The sequence below is a fragment of the Sturnus vulgaris genome, chromosome 2, assembly GCF_052056855.1.
Source record: "Sturnus vulgaris isolate bStuVul1 chromosome 2, bStuVul1.hap1, whole genome shotgun sequence".
In the NCBI taxonomy this organism is placed as follows: domain Eukaryota; kingdom Metazoa; phylum Chordata; class Aves; order Passeriformes; family Sturnidae; genus Sturnus; species Sturnus vulgaris.
In genome coordinates, this window is record NC_142244.1 from 60776145 (window position 1) to 60802904 (window position 26760).

The window sequence follows — 26760 nt, forward strand, 5'->3', positions numbered from 1 at the left end:
AATTGTGCCAAATGTGCCTTGTCCATATCCCGCTGTCTCTTGGGAAATCAGAGATAGCCAAATGTTCTGTCATCGCAGAAACACCATGAATTGCAAATATTGACAGCACCATGAAAGCCACTTCATTCCTTGTTAACCGTTGGATGCTGTTCTAAGTTTACTATTTTCTTGCTTTCCTAATTATGTGGGGTTTCCCTGACAGTTTGCTATTCTGCCTGTTGTCTTTGTATTGGACATGTTATTTTTCTACAGTGTCAATTGGATGAGCTTGGTAAAATGGAAAGGCTGTTAGAACAGGTGTTTTTAATAGGATGAGTGAAGTCTGCAGCTGTTAGGTATTAAATGATGATTGAAAAAGAGAAGGAAGGATATATTCTGTTCCTCTTGAGGATCAGGAACCTGGATTTTACAGTGATGTTGGGTAAGTGCATTGGCTTTTCCCCACTTTTGTTACTATGCCTGTGCAGTAGAGATTCCAAGACTTGAAATCTCACAAATGTTAAAAAGACAGTTTTTTTGGATGTAGACTGTGACTACAAGTCTTGATATAATTGCAGTTTCTTGATTCACTTAGATCATGATTATCCTGCAGTGCAGGCTGGGCAGTGGTTTCTTTTGCATCACTTCTGGTTTCAAAATTGATACGTGTTTTCCAAAGTTCAAATTTGAAAACCTTCAGAACTGAATGTTACCCTCTCTTTGAATGCAGTGAACTTAGGTGGATTGGATTTAGGAAGGGTTTTGTGTGCCTTACCTCTTGACATTTACTGAAGAGTGTCTGCTTCTTGGAAGAGTTTCTCCAAGCATATACTTGGGACGTGTTTCAGAGAAGATTTTTAGCTTTGGTGTGAGGCTTTTCTTGACCTTCAGAGAATTCTGAGTAGCTGGTAGCTCGATATGGAGAAAATTTGCCTGTCCATATGGGATGTTAACATTGGAGTTGATTTGATTTGGAATGGGTACTTGAACTCCATTCTCCCAGATAAGTGCTTTGCTGCTTTTTATTTATGTGCAAAAGCATTTCTTTCTTTTTAATGTAGAAGGAAGACAAAGTCTTGAGTGCTTCACTTTGTCACAAAATTGGGTTTTTGTCTCTTGGCCAGCCTTGCTTTATAAATGTCTTCAGAGTACTTAACAGAGCTTAGCGAAGGCTTGCTGTGGGGAAAAGCCTAGGTAAAAATCTCTTAAACAGAAATTAAAAAGTAATTTGAAGATGTTTTCTGCCAATCAAGTTGCTCTTACTTACTGAAGAGAACATAGCAGAGGTTCCTCTGTCTTTCACTTACTGAAAGACCATGGGAGTATTATGTCAGATAAACACAATATATTCTTGTATTAAGTGGGTACTGTTTCACTGCTTTGAGATTCAATTCACTTAGCTTAAGGCAAAAAGTAAAATAAAATGCATTACTCCTTAGGTACTCTTGAGGCATATGTAATGCAAATATAATGTTTTAGCTTCAGGCTAAAACTTGTAGCAATCAAGTGGTAGAACTCCCTGTCCATCTCAATCCTGTAAGCCAAGTTTGCAGGTCTAGACAAAATTCCAGCACGTTTCTGAGCACAGGCAGATAATCTGTGTGTGGTCCTCCTTCAAGTTTAGGTTAATCAGTAATGGCAAGTCTTGTTGCCTTATAGGCAGAGGGGAATGTGTGTGGAGGTGAGGGGTGTTGGGTTTCTAATTTGGAGGGGATTGGATTAAGGCAAAATTTCCTTTGAAAGCTGGGAGAAAGGTGCTTCATGAACTTCATGAGCAGTGTATTTTGTTCTTGTCAAAACACACACACAAAACAGTACCAGAAGCTGTAGATCAGAAAAATTTTAGCAGTAGCTTGGGCGTTGAATAGACGCTCTGAATAAAAAAAAAAAAAAAAAAAGAATGGTGACAAAGGGAATTTCCTTTGGGACTGGAGAGGGTGAGTGGAAATACGTATCACAGTGATAATGAGTTGGCTGGAGGAGGAGAACTGCCTGCAAGGACAGAATGGATGATGTTATAATTGTGCTCAAACTGTTTGAGGGCTTTTTTCCCAAGCCTTTTGGTCTTCTTTAGATAGTACTGTCTGGAAGACTGAGACAGTTTGTACTGATGCAAATAGTGGAACAGGACAGCAAGATGAAACAGTTCCCATTTAATACTATAGATGGGATTGCTCTCTGCTCCTGCTCTCGGGGAAGATGCCTGCTGCAGGTTAAGGCTGCCTCTCATCTTTGATATACCTGCTTGTGAAAGGCCAGCTTGTAGGTGTGTGTCTGTAAAAGGCCAGCTGAGCCTCTCGGAAGCAGAAGATGGTGCTCCTGGTTCAGTCTCTCTTTTGCCGTTTCTGAGCAAGGATTCTGTCCACCCAGACATGTCAATCAGCAATCATTTCATTGCCAACTGTAGTTTTATGCTTCACTACTTTTTTTTTTTCCCCTGCACTGCATGGAACAAGTGATTAGTCTGCTCTTCACTGAAACTTTATTGGAAATTTTTTGTGCTGCAGTAGGGATGAAGTGTTACATGGGAGGAGAAGCCAAATTGCCTCCCTTCCTTGCCTCCAAGCTTCTTTTTGCTTTTTACTGTAGATAAAAGTGGAGAGTGATTGCTGTATGAAAAAGGACAAAGAGTTCATTTGTTTTAAATGGGGAGAAAGGGAACTGTAGATTCAGAAAAAAAGAGTCCTCCTGCCTTCCCATCACTGCTTTTCAATCTATTTAGCCATATGGGATTGCTGTGTGTTTTCCATCTCTTTTTCACCAGCCTGAGTTTATCCCCTTTTTCTGCTCTAATATGCTCTGTCATTCTAATCTTCCTAGTAAAATCACATGGGTAATTAAGTTTTAAGGATAGTGGAACTGCAGTGCTGTGACAAACATCCACCCACCTGTGGTGGGAGGCACTGTTGATGACAAACTCATTCCTCTTCTCCTTCCCTAACTTTTGGCCAAAGGAAATCTTTCAGCTATTTTCTGCTGGCCCAGGGTCAGATTCAAGGAACATCCTGCTCCATACTTCCCCAAATGCTGACATGTTGTAACCTCTGTAGTGTGCCAAGGTATTACATTTGTGGTGGCAGTGAGAAACTTCAGCACTGGTAGTAAATACTGTACAGTAGTGGAAGGATCACTGTGGACGGTTAGAGCTGGAGCTTGAGCTACAGCTGCAGGGAATATCCCATCTTTTCACATTGTTGCCTTTTTGGTTGTACTGCTGTCTTGGTGTTGCCTCAGAACTTTTCCTTCAAAATCAGATGTTATGCTCTGAAGTAAGATATTTTTCCAACCTTGCTGCAGCACGAGATCTTTACTTTTCTCTCTTTGAATCTGATATGAAGGTAAGTAGGAATTTGCTTGCTTGAAGCTTGAGTTGGAGATGAGATTTTATTGCCTATCTTTTGGCAATAGATAAACATTATGGTCACTGGGGCTTTTGGTGTGTACAGACGTGTTCTCGAGACGTACATGCCATATGTGACAGCTCTATATCCATGAGCAGGATGCTGCTTTTGCTTCTTACCTGCTTTGTGACTGCCTCTAGAAAGCAAATGATTACAATCTTTTGTTAAGGAAGAATTAATTTTGTTAATATGTGTAGACATGGAAATCACCTGCAAGAAAGTTGGTTTTGTGTCTTCAGAAGGAGGCTGTTTGTTTTATTGGGGGACACAGGGAAAAGCAAATGACGGGTTGCCTCAAGATGCAAAAGAGCAACAGTCTAGTTCAGGCACATACACAGTCACATTTCTTTCTCTTTGCCTCCAGTGTTTCACTTGCTGATGCCCTTCTTTTCAGACATTTCTTGAATGAGTATGTGGAAGAATTGTTACACGTTCTACCTTGAAAAAAGTACAGAAAGCAACTGGGTTTTTTTTAATGTGTTTGTTTAATCTGCAGTAAAAAAAAAAGGAAAACTGACTTTTCTAAGCATATGATAGACGTACTTCTAAAACAACATAATGATCAAGGTCATTTTCAGTTTAAAAAGCAGAAACTCAAATTTAACAGGCCTTGAAATCCTACTTTTAAGAAGTTTATAATTTAAATATTTCAAAGCAAGTCTGCCCTTCAGATTAAGGGAAGGTGAAGTTTATACTAAAAAGCTACAATAGAACAAAATACTGAATTCTATTCTCATTTAACACTTTGCATTTTAGATATGCAGTTTAGCATTCCACATGAGGTTGTCTTTATTTTCTTTAAGCCACGATTATGTCAAATTAATTCCTCTTTTCTGTGTCATGCAGTGTTAATAATATTACTGGGCTTGCAACATCTCAAGAGCTGTTTAGTCACAAAAATGAATGCTCCAGAAAGCAAACTTTAAGAAAAATTGAACCATTTTGTTAATAAAGGTGATGTAGATGGCTCCATAAACTCGGTGGTAGGGTTCAAGATGCATAGTATGGATAAAGGCTGTGCAATACCACTGTTTTTGTTTTTCAAGGCTAGAAATACTTAGTTGTTCCACCTCTGAGTGTTTCACCTTCCTTGGAGATTGAATGTGTAATGGGCTCAATCCCAATAATTGTAGAGTTTGCCTCAACAAGAAGGGTGAGGTAAGAAAGGAGGGGAAAAAATGGCTTTTTTTCCCCTCCTGTCTGGTAAACAGTTTCTCTTTTGGGGAAGGGATGTGAGCTTCAGCAAAGCTAAAGGAACTGGTGTGAATGGCTGCTATCAATGTGAAATAAAGAGGGGTTATTACCTTGTGTCAGAAGTGTCTAGTTCAAGGATTTATAAATAACAGTGTCTGTTGTAGATTCTGAAGGGTCTTGAGACTCCTTGGTCTGCAACTGCATGTAAATACTTCTGCTGTAGTAGCTGGATAGCAGATACTTGTTAGACACTGCAGTGGTATCGTGGATACAGGATTCTTGATGCTGGGGCTTCTTTGATGTTGGGATGTGCCAAGGATTTTGATTCTGTGGCCACTCACATTCCCTTCCACAGCCCCTTTTCGTGCTGTTTGTTTCCGATTTAGCACAATGTGCGCTTTCCCGTGTCCCCTGGAGCAGCTTTGTGGGAAAGGTATGCTGTAATTGGTTTATAACCATTCATAATGACCTGGCAACTCTGAATAGCAACAAGGAGCAACTTAATTTGTGATTTATTTAAGAAAGCTACATGGATTAAAGGCACTCCCAAGTGTACAAGTTGAGCTGGTTGTTTAATTGGACATAAATTTTCACATACAGCTTGGAAAGAGAAGAGTTTGTTTTGAAAGGCTGAATTTAGATGTATGGGCAAGCTTCTGGACTGCTAAACCAATTGTGAGCAAAGTTTAATATTGTCTTTTTTTAGGATGTCTGTTTTTTAATTCAAGAAGTGTTATTATACCCTTGCCTCTTGTAAAGCTAATGAATGTTAACTTGAGATTTTAATTTGCAATTGGAACATCTGACCTTGCTTTTGGTGTAGGAAAACAAGCTCTGATTTTTGTAAGGCAGGATCGGTACCGCTGCTTTGGTTTTAGTCTTCTACCAGTTCATTGTATTCCTGCTTATTTTGTCAAGAATCCAGTTTGGGTTTTTTGGTCGAGGGATTTTGTCACACAACGCCCATGATACGAGCAACCCACCAGCTGCAGGGCATGATGATGCGGCAGGCGGTGCGGCAGCCCTGGTAGTTGTAAGGCCAGGGGTGGTAGCCCATGAGGGGCTCGCAGATCCGCTGGCACTGGGTGTAACTTCGTCGGCACTCAATGCAGCACACGCCCAGGTGATCCAGCATGGGGTCAAAAGCCATCCCTTCACCTTCCAGCTGCTGGAATGTAAAATATTACATGTCATCCTGGTGCTCTCATTCTCAAGGAAGAGCAGGATATATCCATGCTCCTGTTAACCCCACAAAGGGTAAAACCTGCAGTCTTGGGCCTGGGGAAGTTGACAAAATTCCTCTAAGTGACCCATACATCTTGCTTTATTATTTTTTTCTTTTGTCTTGCTCTCTTTGGCAGAAGTGTAGAATTGGAACAATCACCCTTGTAAAATGGGAAGAACAGGCAGTTCTAACTTCATTATTTTTACTCTATAGTCCTTGCAAAAGCTCCAGCAACAGTAAGCTCCTCCCAAACTTTAAATATCAGTGATGGAAAAGATTTCAAGATAGTTACCTGAATCTTTCATGAAGGTGAGAATTCCTGGAATATATGATGTGGGTTTTATGATTAGGTTTAGTACGAAGTATTTTAATGCTTTTTACAGCATTTTTAGGAAACTCTTCCCCTGGTCCCCTGCAGCTTTCTGAGGATTTGGCTCTTGTCTCTCAGTTAGGTTCCTTCCCTCCCACCCTGCCACATTTAGGTGCATTGTGGACCATGAGAATTCTGCTTGTTCTGTATCTGACAGTAAGGAGTTAAATGGAGTGAAGCATGCACATAATACCTAAAAAGCCTTTACTCTTCAAAATGCCTTTTCTCATTTCTGGGGAAAAAAGGTAACCAGATATGCTTTTGGAACCTTGGGTTGTTCTTTGCCCATTGGTGTTACTTCAAGAAAAGCAGCAGTAGTGCACAAATGCTGAAGTACCAGTCAGCTTTTTACCTAAGCATTTTTTATTCCTTTTCGAGAAGTAGCAGCACAACAAAACAAGTGACACAGAAAGGTGCCTGCCCCTTGTCTGGGCTTGTTCAGGACACTAGTGACAGCTGGGTGTTTTTAGGGACCCCAGCAACTCCTGCCCAGTCCTGAGAGCAGGCAAGATGTTTTCTTGGTCAGGATCCTTGAATTCAGATACCTGTACCATGAACATCACCTGAGCTCATCATCCAGGCTCCACTTAGAGTGAGTAAAGAGAAATAGCTATAGGGAGGATTAATTTCATCCTTCAGGAAAGACCTGGAGCATAATTAATGGTCCTTGTCAGTCCAATGACTCAGTCTCTAAGAAAGCCTGCCAATAGGCATCGGAGCAGGAGCTGTTGGTGAAGGCGAGTCCCGCCCTGCAGGCTGAGGGGCGTCTGATGGCTGCATCTGTCTGGCTGTTCTCCATTTGACCTGGCCGCCCTCTGGCTGGAAGAGCAGACCTATGGCAGTTGTTCTCCTCCAGAGGCAGGGCAGCTCAGACCTCATGGAGATGGTCACGTTAGTAGCTGTGAGGAGAAGCTACATTCCAGTGCCACTGCCGTTTTACTGACCTCGTGAGAGAGTCGATTTAGATCCACTTTATTTGGAGTGATTAATTTAAGTTTAATTAAGGGATGTCAACTCGGCAGAATGCTGTCACAGTATAATGATCTCCTGCTGTTGCATAAATGTCAAGTCAAAGCTGGGACTTACTTCCAAAGCAGGAGGCATTTATCTTGTGACAGTGTTGTATTAAAATGACTTACTCCTGCTGCACCAAATGGTGGGTGTAAATTGTCTGGCGCTGGTGCAGCAGACTGGAAGATGCCTCCTGCACAGCCAGTGTTCCTGCAGCGCGGCAGAGGTGTTGGGACACAGCAGGGTGGCTCCTCTGCTCTTTCTGGGGGCTGCTGCTTCTTGAAGGGTGAGAACAAGTTTTATGACAGTCATCCTCCACCCACTGCTGCTGTCTCAAAACAGATTCTTCTCTGTCAGGTTCTTGCCAGTCTAGGGTTGTTTATCCTCATAGAGAAGAGGCTGAGAAAGTTTATTTGACTGGACCTTTATCTCTTTGCACCCAGACACCTCTGCTGTGTTCCTGTGTAGCAGTCATGTCTGGTGCTAATTTCTGTTTGAGAGCAAAGCCTGTTTCTAGCTACTGGACTTTTCTTCACATAGTAAATGATGGGGCTCGGCTGTCTGATCAAGACCTGCTTTGGTTTGTTTCTAGAAGGTGCTACCCTTGTCAGATCTCCAGTGCTGTTTCCATATGGCTCTGGAAACTTAAAAACGCAACTTAAGGCATCAACTTGCCTTAACCTTGTAACCTCAAGCACTTGTGCTTGTTTCAGACTGAAATCTAATGAAAACTGGGAGAAGAGGACAGAGGGAACACATTTTTGAGCTTCTTAGCTGTTCTACCAGTCTTATTATTTCCCAGAAAAGCTGAACAAGCAAAGACTGTGCAGATTTAAAAAAAAACAAAACAAAAGACAAGCTCCACGTTACCAGTGTTACCCACCCAACACAGTCCCCCGGGCTCTGAAGGAACATTACAGTGCAAATACTTACATTGTATGGGTTGTCTGGGTTAAATGTTTGATCGGTTTCTTGTCCCATTGGCCTGGTTTCATTGGCCTGGTGGCCAAGCTCTTCAGTGAGCTGCACAGTGCGTGACCTGGGGTTTACTTCTTCAGAAGTAGCTTCCAAGTCTTCCTCATCAAAGTTTGATTCAGATTGGCGCTTGTTTCTCTTCATTTCTCTCCTTTGGTTATCTGAAGAAATAATCACCAGAGGACAATCTTACCTTGAATGTGTCCTTGTAGTTACCTAATATTTCAGTGATTTCCTTAAATATTAAAAAAAGGAGAGGATGGAGGGCAGAGAAAGCCAAAACTGTGCCTTGGCAAACTTGGTATGTGTTGCATGGGAGCTGCTTGCCTTCCTATGTTGTGTCTGCAGTCAATGCCAGTATGGTTGCTTTCCCCCCCTCCCTCCTCTCCTTGAGGCAAAATGTGTGTGACGAGATTTGTTGGGGGTTTTTTTTACCCAGCCTATAGTCACTGATGCTAACCCAGCAGCAGTTTCCAGCACTAGCAAGACCAGCTGTACACATCTCACTTTTAAAAAACGCTTTTATGGTGGGATAGTGCCCTGCTCTCAAGGACATCTGGTTCTGGACAGCTTTGATACTGCTTTTTTGTTGCCCAGTGGGATATGCAAGATCATGAGGCAAGTGGAAAATACTGGTAGCTCGGATCCACAGGTGTTCTAAAATGTGGTAATTGTTTTTCCACATGTTGTCCCACCCAAGTGTTCTGATATTAAATGGACCAAGGAGGAATAAATATTTTTGAGCCTTCTCTCCTCTTAGGCCTGGAAGTTACCTGGAGGAATCGCCATCTTTCTGGTGACTTCTGAACACCTTTGCTAAGCTTGCCTATGGGCCCCAAGTTCAGAGCTGGGACTGCCCCAGGGTGTCATAAACCATTCACCAGCTGGCTGGCTTAAATCATCTTCCTTCCACTCCACTGAATTCCTCTGGGGAAGCAGGGTAGAAAACAGGGCAGGCTATAGTCTCCAATTCCTGGCCAGTGTTCCTGCTACCTGGTGTCAGCTGCCTACACGTTTGGGGAGCTAGTTTAAACTGCTGTCTTGTCTTCTAGAAGGAGGCTGACCTCTCTGGAAATGTTTCATCTCCTAGCAAATCACCCACTTGGGCTATGCAAATTGTGTGAGTAAATAGAAGGATGGAAAATATCTAGGGGATAAACTCCAAACCCACAGTGTTGGCACAAGCCCAGAAAGGTGTGGGCAAGGGAGGAAAGGAGTCTGGTTTCCCAGATTTGCTAGTTTCAGTAGCACACCTGACATAGGAAAGGCATTTAGATGAAGGGAGGGATAACATACCTTTCAAATAAAAGAAATGTTACCTTTGGGATATGTTGGTCGCAGCCAGAAAATTGGAAGATCCCTGCAAAGCTCTAAAATTTTGGGGCTTAGGAAGCTGTTATGCTTGATAGGCTCATCTGCAGCCACCCAGATAAGGGAGTTTTTGTCAAATCTCACAGGCATGATTTCATCTTCCTGCAAATAGAAGAGCATAAATCCTTTGCTGCTCAGTGAGCAGTCATGTGCCTGCTTGCTGTTAATTCTTGAGCACCAAACTGTATAATTATCCACTGCAACTAATACCGAGCATCCTTCTATGTCATGAATGTGAATAGATCGTGCTGAGCCAAAGCCTGGGGAAAGGCTGCCACCACTGAAATGAAGGAAAAAGCCACTGTCACCTTTGCTGGGGTTATGATTTTACCCATCTCACTCCTGGAAGGCTTCTGCCCCATGCATGAGGGCTGGATGTCAAAGATCTTTCAGCCCAAAGCACCAGAATTTCAGGTGGTGGAAACCAAAGATCTACCACCTTCAGCAAAGCAGCAATGAAATACCAGCAACACCCAAGCCCCTAATTTTTCTTATGCCCTCTTCTCATTTGACTTATTCTCAATACATAACTGTATTTACAGTGTGTGTAGGGGGAGTGAGGGGTGGAATCTTGTTCAAAAGTTTTAGAGAGGATTATAGCTCAAGAACTCCAGCTTCAAGTCAATGTGATTGGTCTGATTAAAGGTCTTGTTTGGTAAAAGCAATTCAATTGACCAAAAGCTTGAAGTGCAAGCTAAAGGAGCCTGCCTTTTTGAAGTGTACCCTGCAGGTTTTTGGTTCATATCTTCAAAGTAATGTAGGAAAATGCCAGTGATTGATTCTTTAAAGTTGTTAGTTCAAAGTATTATTTTACATAAAATGTGTAAGTATTTTATAGCAATGGTGAAATATTAAAAGAAAACTAACTTTTGAATCATGAAAACCAGCATGATTTCAAAGTTAAAATTCTAAATTGCTTTCATAAGAGTCATCAAGACTTGTTATATAACTGACTAGATCAATTTATTCCCTTGAGTTGGTGTTTCTTTAGTGTGTTTATTGATTTATTTTGTAGGTCTCAAGTAATTTAAGTTTGCTATCCAATCTGTCTACTGCTCTTTTTTTATATTCTCTCACTAAAGCCTTTATCAACATCAGAAATACCTGACTCTAATTTTCTGAAATAAAAATATCCTTTGTTTCTGTTTGAAATGGTCCTCGCTTGTGAGCAGCCAGAGTTTGGGTATCTATAAAACTTATTTTACTCAACAACTTTTGTATGTACTGTTGTTATGATGGCTATTGTAGGAAAAGAGCATAGGCATACTTTCTCCTAAATACTTCCATATTAGAGAGATGACTTGGCCTAGAAAAATAAATACTACTTTATCATTCCTGCAGTACATCTGGTCTGGAAAATCGAGAGACAGGGAAAAGTTAATTTCTTAGTGGTAGCACTAAGTCACCTGCTTGGTGCATGCAATTCATTGCAACAGTCACATAGGTGATGCATCTTTGGAGAAGATGCACAAAAAACAGGACGAGGAAATAGTTTTACTGTGACCAGGTAGAATTAGAAATAACTTTTTGATTATCTAGGATAATGTCGTCAGGTCTATGACTTTGTTTTTACAGAAAGATGAAAAAGTCAAATTTTGACTTCCAGCAATAGCTCTAATTAAATCAAGGCCAGCTGCCTTTAAAATAAGACAAGTCAGGAAAGACGGAGCCGTCTCTCTGGAATTCACACAAGTTCTCTTTCCCATCATGGGGAAAATCCTGCCAGCTTCAGGAGGCTTTGTAACATTTGCCAGCCTTCCTGATTCTATTAGGAGAGATCTTTTTTCCCCTTGATTTTAAAGCAGATGCTCAGTAGTCACAGCACCACTGCAGGGAGGCACAGCCTTAACAGCACCTCTCTCACAGCTAATTGTATCTGCCTTTATTCTCCTAGGAGCAGAGCAAACTCAGGGAAAGGGGCTGTGCATCTCCTGTGCTCTCCTGCCAGTGACCGAGCCCCCAGCAGCGCCCAGGCTCAGCTGGACTCACGTCACTGGAGCCACTCCTGTGTGAGCAATGAGTTTGGGGGTCTGAGCTCTGGGAAACTCAGGCTTTGAGCACATAAAGCAATCAGCTTTTTGGGCAAATGTGAGGAGGTTTGGTGGTATCTGGGTGAGAACTGAAGCTTCTGTGCTGGTTGTGGTGTGAATTCTATGTGAAATCCAGCTAACATGTAAAATTAAGCTTTATGCTAAGAAGGTAAAGTTGTATTTTTAAAAATAATTTCTTCTGAGTTGTTTTAATTTTTGCCATGTTTTCCACAATTCCCTTTTACTGACTAGAGTGAATGGAGTTCATGCTTCTGCTCAAGAGCATTGATAGAAATCTCCTGGGATCTATCACAGTCCTCCTTTGCACTGACTAAAGCAGCTGCTTCTTCCATGCCCTCCCTTCCAGCCTTGTGCACAGCCTGGTCTCAGGCAGGTGCTCTTGTCACAGAGATCTCCTGTTGATCTGGTAGAAATCAGTCTGTGGCTTCCCCACTAACTCATCTGCAGCCTCTCACAATGTCCCTGGATACAGTGACGTGTCTGACATCAATCTTATTTTTCTTACCTTTTCTTAACTCTTCATTCCTTGCAAGCAGTCAATGAATCCTTAGCTATCCTGCCCTATGTTCAACAACCCTACCATGAGCCTGAATGGCTTTCAAATGCCATTTTTATTTGTATTTAAGTACCTCCTTTAGGCTCTCTCTATACAAGGATTAGTTAAAAAAACTCAACAAACTACCCCTTACCAGCTCAGATGAGAGGCTTGCTTTAGTCATAGCATCAACGTCAGGGATGTGAGCTTTCGGCTGAGCTTTGATGTAACACTTTTCTCCTTCAGCAAAACGGATCCCGGTTATGCCCTGCAAAAGCAGAAAGAAGGCAGAGGGTTGTGCACAGGCCTCTAGCTCCTCACCACCCCCAAGAAAGTGCCACTGAATTTTCAGTCTGAAGGTTAATCTTATTCAAAACCAGAAGCAGTAAAACGTTCTTCCTTCATCATTGTAGCTTCACAATTTTGGTCAAATTGATCTAGAAGTTTTTGCTTGATTTTTGGAAGTGGGAGGCTGTTTTATGTAAGTGCTTCCATGCAGGCTGTAGGCTACTTGAAGTAGCTCTGTTAAGGAATTAGTTGACATGATTTGAACTGTAACTTAGCACCTAACGTAGGCAGTCTTGAAATTGTGTTAGCTGGTGATGTGGTACCCTTGTGACACAGTTTTACAAAAATGTGGGGGCACTTTGGTTCAGTGTGTACAAATAAGTGACTGTGACAGCAAAGGGAAGTTTGTGATGGGCAGTTTGGTACAGAAATCTGTGTGTGGGACTTCATCTGGCCTACTAGGGTGAAATGCAATTGCATAAACCATAAATGTCTAGTTTTAAGCAAGAGAAGGAGCAAATCTCCTGCAAGTCTTGGGACGTACCTTCCAGCCCTGTGACAGAACCTTGGGCATCAACATTTTGCCTTTGTCTGTAGTTTCTACATTTCTACTGTAGGTTTTTGGATAACCATAAAAGAGCTCTCTTCTACGTTATAAATTTAGATGCCTTCAGATAAATGGCAAAACTTCTGTTTTTCATGTGGTTGCTCCAGTCACCTACCTAAATATAAGTACTTAGTGCTCTTTAAGTTGTGCTGATTTTCTGCCCGGCCTCTAGCTGCCAGGAGAAAAAAGGGGTGTGGGTGTCAGCATGACCCCTCTGATCTGCCTTGAAGGGGTATCATGGATGCCTTTGTGTGCAGTTTGGGGCGCTTTTCTTACAATGTAAGAAAGACATTAAACCGTTAGACAGTGTCCTAAGGAGGGCCATGAGGATGGTGAAGGGCCTTGAGGGGAGCTGTATGAGGAGCAGCTGAGGGCACTTGGTCTGTTCAGCCTGAAGGAGACCGAGGGGAGCCCTCACTGCAGTTGTAACTTCCTCATGAGGGGAAGAGGAGGGGCAGGCACTGATCTCTGCTCTGGGGTGACCACTGACAGGACCCAAGGGAATGGCTTGAAGCTGTGTCAGGGGAGGTTTAGGTTGGGTTTCAGGAAAAGGTTCTTCAGCCAGAGGGTGGCTGGGCACTGGAATAGCTCCCCAGGGAAGTGGTCACAGCACCAGCCTGGCAGAGATCAAGAAGCATTTGGACAATGCTCCCAGGCACAGGGTGTGACTCTTGGGGATGGTCCTGTGCCAGGAATTGGACTCGATGATCCTTGGGGGTCCCTTCCAACTTATCACATTGTGATCTCCTGCAGCATGAGATGGATGGTACTGGGGCACCTGAGCCATGTCCTGTGTAGCCAGACACACCCCCTTCAAAACAAAATGACTATAAAAAGTAGCGAGAGAGGGAATGGCTATGCAAGGATGGGTGCATTAGGACATAAGGCTTTGTGGTGTACCAAGTGTGCTAGGAATACCCTAATATTACCAAATCCAAGCCTTCTCTGACCATGCAGTCAATTCCAGCAGTGCAAGTCAATCCAAAACTGCTAATGTAAATAAATAGAGACTTGGAAGCACATGTCTTCAGTTGCTTTCTCCTTTGTGTGCATTCTTGGCTGAAAACCCAAGTGGCATCATCCCTTTGCTGAGGTTGTCCCTGACCTCTGTAATTACAAGCAGGCACTGTCCCTGGGAGGTTCCTTGAGCTGGTTGGTGTTCCGAGCTGATTCGTGACCTGGTTGTGACAGGCAGGATCTCACCAGCAACACACGTGGAGGCAAAATGAATTCAGCATCCCTCCAGTGGACTGGTGCTTTTGTGCAGATGTGAAATGGCAAAGGCAAATGAGAAGAGCTTGCTGTGGATGCTCTTACTCAGCTGCTAATAATGTTGCTATGGTGATGCTAATGAGAGTTGCACAAAGGCAGCAGAACCACAGCTGTTGGGAAAGTTGGGGTCCAGCATCTCCTGGCATGGATTTGTTTGCTCTTGCTGAAAAGCCAAGGAGCTGGATTTCCTTGGTTATCTAGATCCAGCCAGGGAAAGGTGGCTGCTCCAGAAGCAGAGATGCTTCCTAGCAGCAGTATCTTTATTTTAGGTGCTGCTTTGACTCGGAGACTGCTTAACTCTGAGAACCTGACTTTGCACCTGGGAACATTTAACTGCAGGGTCTGGGCCCTGTAAATGGGTTTCTGCAGGATCACATAGATGTGCCTTATTAGCTCAGGGCAGCTCAGAGACCCACTCTAGCTGCTGAGCTCTGCTGAGGTTTGGCATCTGTTCGTGCAGGCTCTGTGCTGAGAAGCTACAAGTTGCCCAGGTGTGTTTGCTATCAGCCCAAGTGGCCCAGCACCTCGTGTTTGGTGCATGGATGCATGAACTGTGCTAAATGCCTCCATCCTCTGCCATGGGCATGAACCCAGGCCAAGCCATGGAGAGCAGCTCCCATCCTTGACCTCAGGACAAAGAAAGCTCCCCAAGGCAAGCACTGTAGAGTGGTGTCTCCTTGGCTTACTGTGTTGACCCTACGTTCCTCAAACAGGGATGTTTGGGGGAGGCGTTTTTGCTAGTTTCAAACCACATGAAATCATGCAAAGGTTGCATTACAGCCTGACAGAATGTTTTTCTAGTAAGACCCCAAGGTCACATGTCATGGTTCTGCTCAGTGGTTTGAAAATGCAAAGTATTTACATGGAGCCAAACCTGATGCAGCCTAATCCACACCACTTCCCGGAGTGGTACCTGGCATGGCTGATCTCCAAAAAGCACTTAAATTTTTGTTTCAGAGCAAACTGCCTGTCTCCCAGTGAAAGCAAAATGTTTGTGTGGATGCAAAAGTGTTTGTGTGGATGATTGGAGGCAGGAATCTGAGACCGACTGGGGCAGAGAAGTCAGGGCAGAGCAAAGTGTCCTTAAGACAGCTCTGGAGTGTGTTACATGAAGGACAAGAGTGGCACTACTTACGATCTGAAAATCATGGACTTCAACAGCCTCTTCACTCCCACTTCCTGTTTTGAATGTCTCTAAGTTGTTTCCAGCATCTATTTCCATTGATCCATCTTGTACTTTTCCATTAATGCTCATAGTATAGTGAACGTTGTACACCTGGAATCAATAAAAGAGTGGTAGCACATACCAGTAATTACTTATTGCCTTCCTCCTACACCGGGCAATGGGTCAACCTGACTCTCATATCCCTATTTAGCTCCTAAATTTTGCTGCTGCAGGCATTTGATGACCCTCCAACAACCAACACTGCACTATTTCAGCGTTGGGGCAGGCTGGCAGTGGGGGCAGCCAGCCCTGAGAGGTGGCTTGGTCTCCATCCTTGCAAATTTTGAAGTCCTGACTGGATAAAGCCCTGAGCAACCATCTCTGACCCCACAGCTGTCCCAGCTCTGAACATCAGGTAGGAATGGAGAGCCGAGATCCCCCTTCCAGGGAGTGCTTATAGTTTTACTTCAAAAACAATGTGGGGTGAGTCCACACCCATGTTCACTCTCACCTAAAAGCCTTCTTCTAGGACATTTTAGGAACTGCTTGTTATACTGACATGATTCCCAAAGGACAGCAGGCATGAATGTCCTACTCTGAAGGAGCCAACCCCTATTTATCTCTTAGGATGTTCTGCTGAGGCACAGGAAAACAGGTTCCTCTTGAATACGAACATACTTCCCAGCCTGTAATGGATGTGAACTTTGTTTAAATTGGATGTGAAGTTGTATAGGCTCATATTTTCCTTGTCAGCGTATTTGCCCTTATCCTATTTTCAATGAGGATAGCTACAGCGTGGTTTGTATTTGCTGGAAGACCACAATCTGTGGAGGGGTTTTGTGATTCTCTTGTGCAGCTCTGCTAAAAGTGCTGCACAAGCAGTTTATTTTGGATCTTAAAAAAGCCTGTACAGCATTTTAATGATAAATCTACACTGACAGACAGCTAGAGACAAATTTCTTCTTCTCTCACCTTCACTCAGGGAAGTCTAAGGTGCTAAAGATTTACGGTTCCTCAGTTATACAGAGCCACTCCCATATTCCTGCTTTCTAGGACTCCTGTTGAATGTGGTCCATAAAACCAGACCAGTGTATGTGGTCTCCCCCTGATAGGAGCTGAGCTAGAGTCGAGCCTTTGATACTGTCAGTTAGGGAAGAATTTCAAGATATCAAATAAAACCAGAAATTTAAAAATTAGGTTTTTTTAATGAATGACTCTGGATATAATTTTTGCAGTTGCTTCCTAAACATTTGCAAGTCAAGTGCAGCTTTCTGAGTTTGAAGGCAGCTTGGAAAAATAACTCTCTGCTTTTCCAGTGTCTTCACCTAGAGATCAACTTTGAAGCTTAATGAAAACTGTGAATGTGACGTATTTTGTATGGCTGAATTTAGATGACAGGAGCATTAAAAAAGGGAAGCACTGTCCAGAACTCCACAAATGTGCCCACAGAGCTGAAAGCACTGTCCCCTGCCTATGTCACCATTTGCATGCCTCTCCCTTTTCAAAAGCACATGGTTCTTGCAGCAGGTCTTGGAGGTCAGCAATGTGTCCTGTCTTTTGCTATAAAACTTTTTCTTTCTGATTTTCTGATTCTGTACTTTTCTTTCTGATTATCTGAATTATCCTTATGTGCAGGACTATATCTCACAGGGCCACCTTTGCTCTGGCTGCTGGAATTCACACAAGGCTCTCCTTGATGAGGGCTGGCGTGTGGCCAGAGGCAGTATAAAACTTCTTCCAAAGTAAACTCAAGGGTACTAATTTAATTTATGAAGAAAGTTACATTCATGTGTGTACCATCATGTTTCAAATATGTTTTAAACTCAAATTCTGTGTAAACAGAAAGAAAAGTTAATCTGTAAATGTTTTCTAATGCTCTGAAGTTTGGGTCTTTAACTGATCACCAGCTTCTCAGTTTCATTCTTTGCATAAAGCATTTCTCGTGTACCCCAGAAACTGTAAGTAATACAACTTAACTTTAAAAATTGCTCCACAGCTGCAAACCTAAGTGTATGCACAGCCATACAAAGCACCAGAACTAATGATGCCTGTTAATGGGTTAATTTATAGCATTACATACTTGAGGGTCTAGGTAGAATCTGGATGGGGAATGCAGATGGCTGTGAAAAAAGAATTTACACATTTCAATGCCTTTTTTGTCTTGAGAGCTGGAGTTTGCCCAGGATGTGAATCCCTGGGGACTTGTTGGGGTTTGAGTTCACTGAGGATTTGTGAGCAAAAATCAATGTAGAGTCTGTGCTCCCAGAGATGTGTTCCGTGTTCGCTAATAAATGTGCTTCCAGGAAGCTCCATCCACACAGCCGCCAAAGACTGTGATTATGGCTTTGGGTTTTTAGGTGTTTGGGTTTTTTGAAAGCACGGAAAAAAACCTACAGGTCTGCTTAAAGACCTCTTTATAGAGCTCGCAAGACGCGCTTCCAGCCAGTGCCTCTCCGTACGTTCGAGAGCTGCTCTCCCACCCGGCCCCGTGTGCGGACGGGCTGCGGGGCCCGGCCCGCCACGCTCACCTGCCGCTCCGTGGCTTTCCAGAAGTAGAAGGCTCCGATGGCCCCGGCCAGCAGCAGGAGGGCCCCGGCGATCAGCACCGCGGCCCCGGCCTTCAGCAGCCGCCCCGGCCCGGGGGGCGCGGCCGCCGCGTACGCCTGCGGAGAGCGCGGGTGGTGGGAGCGGGCAGGGACCCCCGACCCGGGACCCCCGGGCCCGACCGGACCCGTTTTGTCCCGATCCGTCCCGTTACATCGCGACCTGTCCCGACCCCGCCCGTTCCCTACCGTCCCAAACCGTCCCGACCCGTCCCGTCCCATCCCATCCCAACTCACGCCCATACGCTTTGTCGCGATCCCACCCCGTCCCGCCCGGTGCCTGCCGGCAGCACTCACGGGGGGTAGGCACAGCTCCACATCGTCGGACCCCACTCGGGCGATGGGCACCTTCTCGGAGCCCCCTGCCATGGCTGCCGCGGGAGGGAGACCAGCCCGGGCTCGGCCCCGGCCCCAGCCCCGGCGGGGCTGCACCGCCCCGGCCCGCCCCGCTCCCAGCGCCGGCCCCGGCCCGCGGGGAGGGCAGCACCGCCCAGTCCCGGGCACAATGAGCCCCTTCAGCTGCCCGGCATCCGGCGGAGCTCCCCGGGGCTGCGCCCTCCTGCCCCATCGCCGTCCCCTCCAACCGAGCTTCAGAGCAGGGGGCCGGGGTGTAGGGGACACGGGGGTCGGGGCTATAGGGGACACGCACCCCCCTCACGCCGTGGCGGAGAGGAGGGGTGCCCCGTCAGACAGACGGCCGTCATAAAAAACCCCAGCTTTTAAAATAGAACAACGTGTTAACTGATTTTTTACACTTGCCACAGGAATTCACAGGCGCTGGAGCTGACAGGCTGCTGGTCGGTGACTGCTCCGCAAAACACCTCTCTGGTTGGCACAAGCCAACAGCCTCCGGCTGAGCCCCATGTCCAGGCTGGGCACGACCTAGGAAAGGGAGCAGCGAGCCCAGGCGTGCTGCAGGCTAAGTGGGGGCAAAGTAAAGGGGTAATTTAATTTTTTCATTTAATGACGATACCTTGCACTGTTGTACCTGAAGCAGATGTATCCCTAGGATTTCTTCTGTTTCCGTGCTCAACTGGGCCTTTTTTTGAGTATCTGAGGTATGGTAGGATCATAACTCTTAGGTGGAAGGAATATTCATCTGTATCTGTTGGCTCATTCTAATACTGTACATGGCAAGCTTTTAAGGGCTACAACTGGCTCTGTGTGTCTGTCCGTGTGTCTGTCCATGTTTGTGTTTCCTTCACACCCCTTATGGATGTCCTGCCTGTACATACACGCACATGCACATGTCTCTATGTGTGCATGCTTTGATGCTGGAAAATAAATTGTGCTCGACCCTTTTGGGGCTGGTGGTGTCAAACACAAAGCACAGCATCCTTTGTAAGGCCAGAAACCGAGACACAAAAAGGAGTGTGATGGGGAGTGGGTCTGAGTTGTGACCCACCCTGCCCTGCCCTTCTTGCTCAGTGGCCCAGCTCCAGTTACCCAGAGAGGCAGCAGTGAGGGGAGGTTCATTTGGGGAGACCCTGCCACATGGGGCCCCATCTCACTCCAGAGCAGGGCCCACACTAACCAGCTCTTCTGCAGCAATATTTTTTTTCAAAGTATGTGTCTGTATTTATACTTCTCTTCCCCCTTCTTCTCCGTTTTGCTCGTCTGGTAGGTTGTTCAGTTGATACACACTACTGACATGTCCCCTCCATCTTAGAATTCCTGGGATCTTGATAGTGGAAGCCAGCTGATGACCTTGTCATATCATGGCTCATCCCACAAAAGGAAAGTCTGACCCCCAGCTTCGATTACCTTTGCCTGAGTCTCCTCTGCGCCCCACTCCATAACAGCAAAAATCTTTGTTTTTCCATGTCTGAATCCCCTTAACTGTCTAAACCAGTAGTTGAAAACCCATCATCAAGCACTATGAAAGCAGAGAAAGCTCAGGCTCCCCTGACCACCTTGTGTTTGCTTGCTTGGGAACTGAATCCCAGAGACACACGATTCCCATTTTCCTCCCCTTCAACCTAAATTCATCCTTTCCGTCGATTACTGTCGTTAACGATCAGACCTTCTACCAAAATTTAACGGGCATAGTTGCTGCTGAAAATAAACACAATCACAGCTCATTAAATCAAAACCAAAGCCCACTGTGCAACTTCCTAAACTAGGACATATTCCAACCCGCTCTTGAATGACATACTGTGGTAGTTCGGGCTAATAATAAGATTATGATCCTCTTCATTAGCAAGTATTTTGTTACACCAAAAATCTCGTGAATGGATATGTCTATCTTGGCAAAATGTGAGAATCCCAGCCTTTGATCTCAAACCTTCATTTAGCATCACTGCTTTAAAAAGACAGATTTATTTTAAGGTCCCTGTGCTTGTCTCCCATGGGAAAATGTGCCAGAGAAGGAGTGCTTGCCCAGGAAGAGCTTCTGCTTACTGGGGTTCAGCTTGTTTGAGCTGCTTCCCTGAGATTAAGGAGAGGAAGCTGCTGTCCCTCCCATCCTGGCATGAATCTGAGTGCCCAGATTCTGGCTTCTTTCTAGGGAGGTGACTGGAAGGACAGAGGGAGGCTGAGCTGTTTTGTCTTGCAAAAGTGTGGCTGAGGCTGCCCTGACAAGGACTGTTAACAAAGACACTGCCAGTGCAAGAATGAATAGGTGGAAATCTGTGCTGGATATTCACAGAGAAGCCTTCACTCCAGTGCTGTGTGGTGAAATGCAATATCCCCCCGGTGCAAAAAGAGAGGGTCAGAAGGCTCATCCCCACCCTACTGATGGGGCAGCAGTGACCCTGGCACGTTTTGGCATGGGCAGATTCGAGCAATTCCAAGCAGTGGTGCCAGCTGCAAGCTGACCCACAGGAATTGGTGCCTGGCTGCTGGTCCTTGGCAGCCTGCAGTGTGAGATGGGTCCTGCTCGCCTGGGGAGGTGTGGGTGGGAGAGCCCTTTGGGAGGGAGCTGTTCTGCCTAAACCCTTGGAGAGAAGCTATGCAGAGTTTCCTCCTCAAGTCAAGGTGCAAATTTCCTAAGTAATCCTCAAAACATATTTTTCTCATGCAGGGAACAATCCCAGATTATTTTTTCCCAATTCAGAGCATCACTGCCTCTTCTTCTTTTGTTCCATAAACAGAAGAAGAGCAGCATGAAATTTCAAGCAGTGGAAAAAAGTGCTCCTGTTACAGGGTTCACAGCTTACAACCTCTAGTTAACCCCTATGCTCATGCTTTGCCTTTTGTGTGGGCACAGATCTATTTTCCTTAGATGGTGCAGGGAGTGCATCTTTTGCCTTTTGATTGATTAGGTGACAAGAGAGAAAACAGGAGTTTTTAGACAGATGCAAATCTGTGCAAACAGCTCCACATTCAGCAGCTCCAGACTCTCTCTGCAGAGTGCAAAGACGATTGCAACAGCCACAGTTTGCAGGGCTTAGGACAAAAAAAAAAACGTGACTTGCCTTTCACTGGCTGAACCCTTCATTTGCAATAAAGATGACGGTGATAGTAGTGTCTGAGCTCAGTCTTCTCTCTAAATAACATGTGTGTGCTCAGCTGGATTAAGCCAACTTCTGAGACTGGAAATCATAATAACAGTCTTTTACAGGACAGCCTTTCTGGTCGTCTAATACTATTATCCTCTGGGCTGAAAAGCATTCCAGAGCACTTGGAGTGCTACGATGAATGTGAGGCTGTTTAGCTGATAGTACTGGCTTGTCTCAAGGAAGCACATTTTCTCATTATTTTCAAGTTTAAAGAAAAAGTTTAGAAGAAGAAATAGAAATATTAAAAATGAGAAGAATTTGGTCATGCTATGTGCCTTTCTAAAAGTCTCTTGTGGTGCTTTATGCATTTCATCTTCATTTTCTAAGTGGTCCAAATAGTTGTTTGAACTCCATTATGGCCTGAATTAAAATTTGTGAGAGTTACTGAGACTGGGCACCTGATTCATTGCTCTGCTTTTCCATGGCTTTACACCACCATAACATGGTGTCAGTTCACGTTCCTCATACTTGATGTCTTTTCAATAATAACCAAAGTCCTTGAGGGAAAGAAGTCCTACAGAAAAAGAAAATGTTGACCTTGGTATTGTGGTGGGCTGACCCTGTCTGGGTGCCAGGTGCCCGCCGAAGCTCCATCTCTTGGCTGGACAGGGAGAGAAAATGTAACAAAAGGCTCATGGGTCAAGATAAGGACAGGGTGAGATTAGTTTCATTTAGTACCAATCAAATCAAAGTAGGATGATGAGAAGTTAAACCAAATACTAAAAACATTTTCCCTCACCCCATCCTTCTTTCCAGGCTCAACCTTACTCCCGATTTTCTCTCCCTTCTCTCCTGCTGTGGTGCAGGGGGACAGGTAATGGGATCTGTGGTCAGTTCATCACATGTTGTCTCTGCTGCTCCTTCCTCCCCAGCGAAAGGACTCCTCAGACTCTGTCCCTGCTCCAGTGTGGGATCCCTCCCGTAGGAGACAGTCCTCCATGAGCTTCTCCAACACGAGAACTTCCCATGGTTGCAGTTCTGCACAAACTGCTCCAGCCTGGGTCCCTTTATCAGGTGCAGTTCTTTGGGAACAGGCTGGGTCCCCCATGGGATCACAGGTCCTGCCAGCAAACCTGCTCCAGCTGGGCTTCTTTCTCCATGGGGCCACAGGTGCTGCCAGGAGCCTGCTCCAGCCTGGGCTTCCAACATGGTCACAACCTCCTTTTGGCATCCATCTACTTCTGGGGCACCCCTGCCCATTCCTTCACTGACCTCTGTGTCTGCAAGGCTGTTTCTCTCACATATTCTCACTCCTGTCTCCATTTGCTGTTTTGCCAGCTTTTTCTCCCCTTTCTAAACTCTGTTACCCCAGAGGTGCATTCATTGCACGCTGTCCCTGACAGGCTTGGACAAGGCCAGCAACACATCTTCTTGGAGCTGGCTGGCATCGGCTCTGTTGGACACTGAAGAAGCTTCTGGCAGCTTCTCACAGAAGCCACCTCCACAGCTCTTCTGTTCCTAAAACCAGTGATTTAACTTGTGACAGCCTAAGAATTTTGATCAACTCTGAAGATTTTTGCTGGCAGTGAGGCCAAAGGATGAAAACCCTCGTATGTTTGTCATCACCACAGCTCTCATCTCTGTGGTGTCCCTGGACACTCTGCTGCTCCAGGGATGCTCGCTTCTCCTCCTCTCCTCCCCTGCTGACACAGTCCTCCCTTCTCTGACCAGCAACTCATGAAATTTCAAACCCATTGCTTTTCCTAGTAGGCTGTGAAAATCTCCCTGGAAAGCCCAGCAAGGTCCATGTTCTAATGCTACTCTCTGGAGAAGACGAGCATCCCTGTTTGCCCTGTTTGGGACACATCCCCAGCAGGATATGCCAGTGCAGCTGAGCTGGCCCCAGGATAGCCTTAAGTGTGCTTGTTGCAGGATGCTGCTCATCCTGATCCTCCCTCTTCTTTCCTGTGGTCGGGTGAGGACATATGGCCTGTCACGGTTTGCTCTTCCTCACCCCAGGACACTCAAGGCTGATTTGTTTTTCCTCAGGGCTGGCTCCCATCTATCCATATGTCTTCATCTTATTCTTCTTAATTTAGCTTCTGGCTGTGCCTTCTGTTTTCCTTGAATTAAAGAAATAAAATAAAATAACTAGCTGTCATTACATGCTTTCACTTCTACCTTTAACGATGTGGTCTCTTTTGTAGCTGTTCTGTGCAAATTGCTCATAGGCTACTATCTTTCTTAACTTCCAACCCCAGCTTTGTGCTTTGGAGATAGTTATTATCTTAAACAACTTGGTAGCATCAATCTGTTTCTTTCCCAGAGGCTTCTTTACACTTTGATGAGAAATCTGCTAAGTCTCTTTTTGCTTTGTGGCTAAGGCTGAGCCTAGGTTTTTTGGTTTTTGTTTTTTTTTCCCTCACCCAAAAGCACAGCACCCATGAATCAACTATATTTCTTTTTCAATCTATGGACTGCTCTCCTAATAATTTCATGACTTGACTTTAGAGAATATTTCCAATGAGATTGTCCCACAGGCATCTCCAGCACCAGAATGGTTTTTACAAATCTAATCTCTTGAACTGTGTGTTTTACTCACCCTTCTGACAACATTTTACACATTTTTTTTGGCTTTCATCACCTCGGTGAGACTTTTGAAGGAGTTAATTCCAGCAGATTTAATCCTTATTCACCTATTCTCTGTTCTATTATTTTGCTTCTTACATCAGGTTTTTTTTAGCCAATCTACAATACTTCTTCCACCAGATTAGATCTTTTTACTTGAATTTCTTTTTTCCAAAATGCCCTCCTTCACATCAGATTTCATAAACTAAGCCTAGGAGAGTGAAAGAGCCATGACAAATTTTAGTGCTGTGGGGCTTTGTGTCTTCACAACCCTTTTGTTGAGTCTGCTGGCCCTCAGGAATGACCATGAGATTGCAACATGTCCATCAAGGTGCACCAGGGCCTCTGTTCCCCTCTGAAGGCTGTGAGAGCTGCATTGCCTCTAAGGACCTCCGTGTTTAGGTTGGAACATGGATGAGTAAAGGGGTGAGTTCCTGCTGGAAAGTCCAGCAGACAGTGCTACGATACACTTTCCTTATGAAATGAAGCACTAGCAACAACAACAATTTTGGCCTGGCTGGGGCCAAATCTCCTATCTCAAAGATGTTATGGTAAGCCTGGGGCAGCAGGATTGTCATGTGTGTCCAGTGTGGACTGCTGAGGGAAACAAATGCTTGAGAAATAGCATGAAAAAGCTGTGGATTTTTCACTTTGGACAGCTTGGAAGAGCGAGGGATAGAGGTAGGAATGGCAGCCTGTGGCCCTAGAGGCCAGGTGAGTTTGGAGAAGGAATTGTGAGCTGCTCTGGGGCTCCCAGCTGCAGCTGCCTCCAGGATGCCCAGCACATTCTCAGGGCTTGCCACACAGCACCACAAGAAGCCAGTTCCATGGTGTTCCCAAATCCCAAAAGGGTAACTGTCAAATAATTTAAACTCTACTTGTTATAGCCCATCTGCTTTGGGCCATGCATGGCATGGGGGAGAGATGAAGGTGGCAAACACCACCACAGGAAAGCTGTCTGATTGGAGAAGGGGTGGCAGTGCCCTTTGTCCACCAATTTGTCCTCTATGGGGTCCTGTGAATACAAGGGCAATGCCCAGCACACCTGACCTGGGGGACACTGGTGAGCACTGGGGATGGGCATGGACTTGCCCTGCTCGTCATCAGCCAGGCTTTCTCATGGCTGACAGACCTTCTGGTTGCTGCCTCAAGCTCTTCACCTGTCCTTGCATAGTGTGTCAAGGATAGCAAGGACTTACCATCAGCTTTGGGGCTGATAAGGGATAAGAACAATTAGCTTACAGAGAGCCAGGTAAATACGTTCTGTAGCATCGTATTAGGTAGATAGAGCTGCCTTGCAGATGCCCTGCCTTCCTGTCTTCTTTCTCCTGCAAATGTCTCCACCATCCATGGCCTTGGTGGCTCAGAGGAGATGCTCAAGGTAGCTGATTTCCTGGCCTCTGCTCATGGAAAGCCAAACTTGTGGTCCTTACCACACATGACTCCCCTTTCCTGCACGGAGGTGGTTGCAGCTACCCCAGAGTACCTTGTGGCCATAAGGGAAACCCGCCTTCCATCTGGAATCAGCAAGTGGCTTTGTGGGAGAAACCTCCTCTGTGCAAACTTGGCCTGATGAAAAGAGCTTTGTTGCCTCACTGCCTCAGCTTGTTGGTGCTGAGGAAACCTGGCCTCCAGCTGTGGCAACACAGTTTTAAAGGCGGAAGTGACTGGCACAGCATTCGCTCCGTGGTTGAGATGCAGCTGGGTGGTCCCTTGTGCCATGAATTAGTTAATGTGTGAAGAGCTCTGAGGAGGGTGTAAAGCACTGAGCGTTTCTAGTGCCTTCTGAGGACAATGCATTTTAAAGATCAACTTGGGTTTGCCTGCAATGTGATTTGTTTAATTATTTAAAGCCTGTTAGCATATTTTCCTCAAGGGATGGAAACTCCTAAGCAAAAGGATCCTCACACCAGAACAGAGATTGCCATTGTATGAAGAAGGTCTGTGCTCACACCCAGCCACCAGCACTGATCCCATCATGCTGTGCAAATACCCACCTTCCCTGCTCCAGAGCATGCTTCATTCCAACCTCTTCTTCACGCCTACAAGACACCAGTTACTAAAGGGCACTTTGTGGGGCAGCTAGGATTATAAGGAGGAGGTACCTGGTATAGATAAGGCTTTGAAAATCATTTCTCAACCTCAGCCTTTTCCAAGCCTGTGCTTGGCTGGGTGTGTCTGCATGGTGCAAGGTGGAATAATTTTAAGACAGACAGAGAAGTACACCTGGGATTCTTGTTGATGCCCAAGAAGAGCTTTGTGGTTCAGGAGTCTCATCTTCACACGGCTGCACAATGCAGGACTGTATGAGAAGGTGCAGAGCAGGTTTGAGAGCAAATGGACTCGTCACAGGACTAGATTAACGGGATCTCAGGTGCTCTTGCTCTGTCTGGAAACAGTTTTTTGCTCAGTTTTGCTAAGCCCACTGTGACAAATGGCATATGCAAAGCTGACTTCACTCTGCTGAAATCTCAAGGCATGGTGCCTCTCTGTTCTTCATTGCTCCTTTAAATTGCACCTTTAAATGCCAGCTTGGAAGCTCTGGCTCCTCTATGCCACCTAGAAGTCTGACTGCAACCTCCCACTTAAGAGGGAAAAAGCTCTCAATTGCTCTAACTTTGAGAGAAATCACTATGTTTTATGTG

General features: G+C 45.1%; 1 protein-coding gene across 1 annotated transcript; it reads right to left on the reverse strand.

Annotated features, from left to right (window-relative positions):
- Positions 1–5055: 5055 nt before the first annotated feature.
- On the reverse strand, positions 5056–18416 carry CNMD (chondromodulin). Its single transcript, XM_088159708.1, has 7 exons — positions 18345–18416; positions 17973–18107; positions 15415–15555; positions 12267–12380; positions 9475–9628; positions 8114–8316; positions 5056–5742 (listed from the first exon to the last, which is right to left on the reverse strand). The coding sequence occupies exons 1-7, from the start codon at positions 18414–18416 to the stop codon at positions 5527–5529; spliced, it is 1035 nt and encodes a 344-aa protein (XP_088015834.1). The 3' UTR covers positions 5056–5526.
- Positions 18417–26760: the final 8344 nt, after the last annotated feature.

What these genes read in the sequence shown, in the direction of transcription:
- CNMD (XM_088159708.1), bottom strand. Translation starts at nt 18,416, where the DNA reads ATGGCAGGGGGCTCCGAGAAGGTGCCCATCGCCCGAGTGGGGTCCGAC. An exon ending in GCGACCAACATATCCCAAAG is followed by an intron (nt 8,317 to 9,474) that starts GTAACATTTCTT and finishes TTATTTCTTCAG; the next exon opens with ATAACCAAAGGAGAGAAATG. An exon ending in ACCCAGACAACCCATACAAT is followed by an intron (nt 5,743 to 8,113) that starts GTAAGTATTTGC and finishes TTTACATTCCAG; the next exon opens with CAGCTGGAAGGTGAAGGGAT.